General features: G+C 37.0%; 1 protein-coding gene across 1 annotated transcript; it reads right to left on the bottom strand.

Moving 5' to 3' along the window:
- Positions 1-19: 19 nt before the first annotated feature.
- On the bottom strand, positions 20-6,769 carry mrto4 (MRT4 homolog, ribosome maturation factor). Its single transcript, XM_048172501.1, has 8 exons — positions 6,661-6,769; positions 6,320-6,378; positions 5,948-6,051; positions 5,280-5,361; positions 4,223-4,290; positions 1,230-1,381; positions 897-973; positions 20-636 (listed from the first exon to the last, which is right to left on the bottom strand). Exons 1-8 carry the CDS (start codon positions 6,686-6,688, stop codon positions 478-480), a joined length of 729 nt encoding a protein of 242 aa, XP_048028458.1. The 5' UTR covers positions 6,689-6,769; the 3' UTR covers positions 20-477.
- Positions 6,770-7,114: the final 345 nt, after the last annotated feature.

Consider the following 7,114-nt stretch of genomic DNA (forward strand, 5'->3'; position numbering starts at 1 on the left):
CAATTAGAGAGAAAAATGATAATATGAAGCCTGATTTATTTTTCTACGGTCAAGTGACAAAACAGTGATAAATTGAGTTGGACCAGCCTTCTGCTTCCTAATAAACACAATGCAAAATCAAACGTCTTTCTGAGCTCACCAACACTTAATTACATTTTCCCCACGTTTACATGAGAATGCAATAAAATGAATGCAATAGTGGCATCTTGATGAATCACTGTGTTTTGTTTTCTTCTTGCCAGACATTTGCTAAAATAACTTATATTTAACAGTAAGAATAACACAGATCACCTGTTCTCTGTTCAGTACAGTCATACAGAACCTTGTATTTGAGTATTTTGTACATTGTAGAAGATGACGATACAAACTAAACTGTGCAGATGACTGAAAAAACACTCAATAAAAACATTTTACGGGTTTATGTTGGATCAACACAAAATGTTCATAGCAAAAAAGTCCACTGCCTGAGTCCAGGTTTTATTCGCTCCCTTCTCCTTCCTCTGAGTCTTCATCTGATTCCTCTTTCCTGGTCGCATCCTCGTCACCGTCCGTTAGCTTCTCAAAGTCCCCGGATTCAGAATTCCACATGCACTTAATCGATAATTTGAATTCCGCCATCTCGATTCCAAAGAGTTTCTGATTTGAAAGGCCAAAAATATATAGTTTTAGAATAATATTAAAAATTCAAGATTGCATCCCTTTGAAAATCCCAAGTAGTTTAGAACATATGGAAGCTTGTTTTCGCCATGGAAAATAAGATAATTGTGACTTTTTTTCTTGCAATTCCGAGTTTATATCTCACAATTCTAATGTATTAATTTTGCATAAAAAAAATAACAACATAGCGCGCCTTTAAGAATAGGATTTTCTGGAGTGTATTAGTGATACAAACTCACCAGAATTCGAGCCTGTTCGGGTGTGAGTGTGTCTCCGTCTTTACACACTTCAAAATCCTTTATCAGTGTCACCACACCTGCATATGGATTGATATGTTAGTGCACACTACTTTTTGTCCAATGCAATTTCAAATACAATTACACTCTACTGAAAATAGACCATTTAAGATGCAGATATATTTTATATTAATGCATTCTGTCTTGTTATACAAAAAACACTGCAATAATGAGTATGAATTTGTCAAAGAATACCTCAAAAGGAATGCCTTTTTACCATACACACTCCAACAATCAGCTTAAAAACTTGTTTATGTACTAGTCTCAATGGTTTACCTTTCTTCAGAGCCGTAGGGAGGCCCAGCTGTCTGAGCTGAGGCTCCATTGAGTGTGGAAACTGCTCCAGCGGACCCTCATCCAGCGTCACTGCCATGGTTGCTACGTTTCCTGCTCGAGCGTAATCCATCTCTTTAAAGTTACTGAAATATCTGTGCGGAAGAAAAACAGGATGTTGGTAGATTTTGGAAACTATTTAAAGGAGGAACAACCAAACATGCAAAGTTATTGATATAAGTTAACAATATCAATAGCAAAATATAGCTGCGAGCAGCGATGGCGGGCCCAAGCCCGGTGGCACCGCCACCCCGGTGGCTTCAGGGCAACTGTGCACAGCGGGCAATAGGCACTTAAAACGGTTAAACATCAAAGGACTATGTCAAATTCACTCCACATTTACTGCACTACAAGGTGCCACTATAGAGCCCCTCCTCCCTGCCCATTTTCAAAGGATTACATGTGCCAAGTTTTAACATTATTCTGATGAATTTTGAAGCAAATCAGGTAAAAATAAGAGGGTGATCTCAATGTATGCTGAAAGTGACACATTTTCTGCTTCCAGTTGGTGGCGCTATTACTTTGAATCACAATAGTCACATCCATGTGATCAGCCTTGTACAACGAAGACTAAGCCGAAGTTTCATCAAAATCAATTAATGTATGCAGAAGTTATAACACTTTGTTTCCCTTTTCTTGCCATAAATTCGTTGCCTCGCCACGGCCAAACCGTTTGAGATATCCAAAATCCGTTTGCAATTAAACAACTTCAATGTGTTAGCAACAAGTTAAAAAAAGTTTGGTGTAAATTGGATAAACCCTGTAGGAGCAGTAGTATAAAATTCATAGCCTGTTTTTTCAAAAAATTAACATTCAAACCAAAATAGCTGACTTCCTGTTGGTCGGAGCTAATGAATGTAAATTAGAAAATTGTCCGGCTTGATGAGAACAATATGTGTACCGAGTTTGGTGATTGTAGGAAAAACTAACCCCCCCACTTTTGTCAAAAGGTGGCGCTACTGAGCCCCTCCACCACGCCCATTTCTATGGCTTTGTCCATGTCTACTGGTTGACAATATTGATGTGTGTGTCGAGTTTCATGCAATTTGAAGCATGTTAAGAGCCTCAAAAACACTCAAGAATATTATTACAGTTTGACCTGTTGCCATGGCAACAATATTTCAAATATCAAAAATCCTGTCATAGGTCTACATCTGCTGTGTATTGACATTACACTGATGAAGTTTGAAGCAAATCAGGTAAAAATAAGAGGGTGATCTCAAAACATTTCAAAAAGTGATACACTTCCTGCTGCCAGTTGGTGGCGCTATAACTTTGACTCACAATAGTCACATCCATGTGATCAGACTCCTATAACGAACACACTCGTGAAGTTTCATAAAGATCAATATATGTATGCAGACGTTATAACACATTTCCTGTTTCCTTTTTCTCGCCATAAATTCGTTGCCTCGCCACGGCCAAACCGTTCGAGATATCAAAAATCCCCTGGCAATTTTTAATCATCAGTGTCTTGACTTCATGCTGACCGAGTTTGGTGGCGATCGGATTAATCGTCTAGGAGGAGTATATCAAATTCCAGAGCATGCGTTTTTCAAACAACCCTTAATAGCTGACTTCCTGTTGGCGTGGTGTTTAACTTAGAGCACGAAAGTTGTTCGGCCCGATGAGGTCTATATGTGTACTGAGTTTCATACTAATACGTGCAAGCGTGTTTAATATATGGACCAAATTTTCAGACTTTTTTCAAGGGGGCGCTGTCGAGCCCCCCTGCCACGCCCGGGTACCAGCCTCTCCGGCGTCCTAATGGCCGCGGATTCCAATGTGTGTGCCAATTTTCAAGAGTTTTTGAGCATGTTAAGGCCCCCAAAAAGCCCCGGAAGACGGAAAAAAAAAAAAAAAAAAAAAAAAAAAAAAAAATAATAATAATCCTTAGAAGAACAAGAGGGCCCTGCGCGAATTTTCGCTTGGGCCCTAATTATATAGTTTTGCAATAGTTTTGAATTCATTAAAGGATTATTTCACTTAAGAATTACAATTTCCTGATAATTTACTCAACCCCATGTCATTCAAGATGTTTATGTCTTTCTTTCTTCAGTCGAAAAGAAATTTAGGTTTTTGAGGAATATATTCCAGGATTTTTCTCCTTATAGTGGTTGAAGCAGGTGTGGGTTGAAGAGCTCTACATGACTGCAGACAAGGAATAAGGGTCTTATCTAGCAAAACTATAGGTAATTTTCTAAAAAAAAAAAAAAAAACATTTATATACTTTTTAACCACAAATGCTCATCTTGCCCTGCTCTGCGATGCGCCACACATTACGTAATCACGTTGGAAAGGTCACGCGTGACGTAGGTGGAAGTGCCGATCCAGTGTGTACAAAGCAAACATGCAAAGATCAAGTCAAACGCCCTTTACAGAAAAATGTAAAATGATTTCGGATGATTTTGAAGTTGGAGGAGAAAGTTTTTCGCCCTACCGTGGTACTTCCGCCTACGTCACGTGTGACCTTTCCAACGTGATTGCATAATGCGTGGCGCATCGCAGAGCAGTGCAAGATGAGCATTTGTGGTTAAAAAGTGGTATATAAATTTGATTTATTTTAGAAAATGACAGATGGTTTCTCTAGATAAGACTCTTATTCCTCGTATGGTATCATTAAAAGCTCTTTGAAGCTGCACTGAAACTGACATTTGGACCTTCAACCGTTTGGGCTCCATTGAAGTCCACTATATGGAGAAAAATCCTGGAATGTTTTCCTCAAAAACCTTCATTTCTTTTCGACTGAAGAAAGAAAGACATGAACATCTTTGATGACATGGGGCTGAGTAAATTATCAGGAAATTTTAATTCTGAACCGAACTAATCCTTTAAAGGAGCAGTTTATGCACAAGTCTCTTGAATTATGACAAAACACTAAGTTTCATTTAAGATTATCAAAGCATATTAACTGGTGTCTGAAGTTCATTACTCACTCTTGCACCTCGTCTTTGGTTTTGTTTGTGAACAAAACACCGACTTCACCTCTGAGAAACCTGCTCAGCTGTAAAACAAACCAGAACATTGGAATATATTATGTATATTAGCCAGAATAAGCCAGTGTAGTTAAAGGATTAGTTCACTTTCAAATAAAATTTTCCTGATAATTTATTCACCTCCATGTCATCCAAGATGTTCATGTCTTTCTTTCTTCAGTCGAAAAGAAATTAAGGTTTTTGATGAAAACATTCCAGGATTTTTCTCCATATAGTGGACTTCAATGGAGCCCAAACGGTTGAAGGTCAAAATTACAGTTTCAGTGCAGCTTCAAACGATACCAGACGAGGAATAAGAGTCTTATCTAGAGAAACCATCAGTCATTTTCTAAAGAAAATTCAACTGCATATACTTTATAAACACAAATGATTGCCTTGTATGTGCTTCCACTTTTCGTATTCTTCAAAAAGCTTACGCTGTACTTCCTACGCCTTCCCTATTCTACTTACGGAAAAAAACTAAACTGGCGCCGCGTTCGTTTCGTAAGTAGAATAGGGAAGGTGTAGGACACACAGCGTAAGTGTTTTGAAGAATATGGAAAGCAGAAGCATGTGCAAGGCGATCATTTGTGTTTCTCTAGATAAGACTCTTATTCCTCGTCTGGTATCATTTAAAGCTCTTTGAAGCTGCACTGAAACTGACATTTGGACCTTCAACCGTTTGGAGGCCACTATATGGAGAAAAATCCTGGAATGTTTTCATCAAAAACCTTCATTTCTTTTCGACTGAAGAAAGAAAGACATGGACATCTTGGATGACATGGGGGTGAGTAAATTATCAGGAAAATTTTATTTGAAAGTGAACTAATCCTTTAATAAAAGGTTCATAAAATGTGTGCAAACATTCATCATGTAGCATTTAAATAAAATAAGTGTCAACATTTGAAATGGATCAAAAAAGTTGTCATAAGAACTAAAATGTCCTAAGAAGAAGGTTTTAGGACAACTTTGTTGAAAGGTTTTGATCCACTACTGTAGATTAAATGCACTGACGTACTTTATGCAGATTATCTTTGTATTCGTCTGTCGGTCCTTTTCCCAGCGCAATCATCATGACTTTGTTCTTACCGAAGAAGAACCTGAAATGCAAAACCCAAATTCAATATTGCACATTGACAAATTTCTATATATCCTAATTATTGTTAATATGCAATTCATTTTTCCAGGTGCTCATTGCTTCTACGTTCAGTTAAAATGCTAACAGTGATTGTAAATTAATTTGCTTAAATTATTACATTATTTGCTAACTGCATTCTTTAAATTGTAATGTTGACATGCATTCTCTGTAAAGCTGCTTTGAAATGATATGTATCGTGAAAAGCGCTATACAAATGAATGTGAATTGAATTGAATTGAACATTAATCTCTTTAAAGCATGAAGAGTGTGTTTGTGTGTGTACAGGTTTAGATATACTTGTGAGGGCCAAATGTCCTCCACATATTATGACAACCGACTAGTGAGGACATTTTACTAGTTAAAAAGTCTTACAAAATTGGCCAAACATGTTTTTATTTCAATCTAGTGTTTTGCACATGTTTCTGTGATGGGAAGGTATTGGGTTAGGCAATAGTAAATATCATTAACCTGATATAAAATCAGTGGAAGTGTGTGTGTGTGTGTGTGTGTGTGTGTGTGTGTGTGTGTGTGTGTGTGTGTGTGTGTACCGGCTGTGTTTCCAGGCTGTCCTGATGTCTTTCAGTTTGTTGTTTCTCATGTTCTCTACTGAGAACACAAACACGTATCTGTAGATGTCTGCACATTTCCGCAGCTGATAAAGTGAAAAATGAAAAAATTATTTTCAAATCATAAAGCTATAGCTTTATAACACTAACACAAACTGGAGGCAAATTAGTGGCATTATAGATGTGACTCTTAATAGTCAGATTTTCTTGCTCCCATTAAAGCTGAAACATCTCAAAGAACATGATCATCTGGTTTCAGCTCCAGTGATCCCAACGAATACCCTGGTATTACCATGGTACATGCATGTAGTGTTAGTAGTATCACCCAAAATATCCATAAAAAGTCATACTAACCTCTTCAATCAGGTTTTGTTTGGATTCCAACCCCTTTTTGGTTGTTTTGGTTAAAGAAACTGTTAAAAGTAAGATAAACGAGAGTAACATTAACACATTCGAACAACCACCTGCTTCAATAACTTGACATTAAAATATATTACAGCTTAATACACATACACTGACATATTTGAGCAACAAGTAACAAACATGATTTTATTTTAGTACTGTGCCAATTAAAATGTAAACACATTCCTCTCTTTAACCACACCTCGAACTGAAAGCTCGATTAATTTTAATGTATGGGGTGTAAAGTTGAGTAATAGTAAGTGATAAAACATACAAAAACATTAAATTAATACCTTTCTTGTCTCTCTTGGATTTCGGCATGGCTCTCACGTTGTTTTCTTCTTCGCCTGATGAACTCAGAACGCTTGAGAAACAGTGAGGAATCACACCGCCGCCTAGTGGTGTTCGCTGGTACACTCATGAATATTAATGAGATCATTGGAGGAACCCTCCAGTGTTGGATTTGTAAATTTCTCACAAGGAAAAACTTTCTATTGTAAACCAGGAGGAGGCTCAGCACAACTGTGATATTAGAAGACAATACTGTATGACATAGAATAGATTATTTCTTATGATAATGCACTTATATTAGTCTATGAAGATAGTCTACACTGCGTAAAGTTTATATATTGATTTTTATAAAGGTTTTTACACTTTAAAGCACATAGTTTTTACAGTATTTGACATTATGCACAGTAGAAAACACCTTATTTTGTCAATTTGACACATTTTGTCAATAAACACATA

This window comes from Megalobrama amblycephala, linkage group LG21 (genome assembly GCF_018812025.1).
Source record: "Megalobrama amblycephala isolate DHTTF-2021 linkage group LG21, ASM1881202v1, whole genome shotgun sequence".
Classification (NCBI taxonomy): domain Eukaryota; kingdom Metazoa; phylum Chordata; class Actinopteri; order Cypriniformes; family Xenocyprididae; genus Megalobrama; species Megalobrama amblycephala.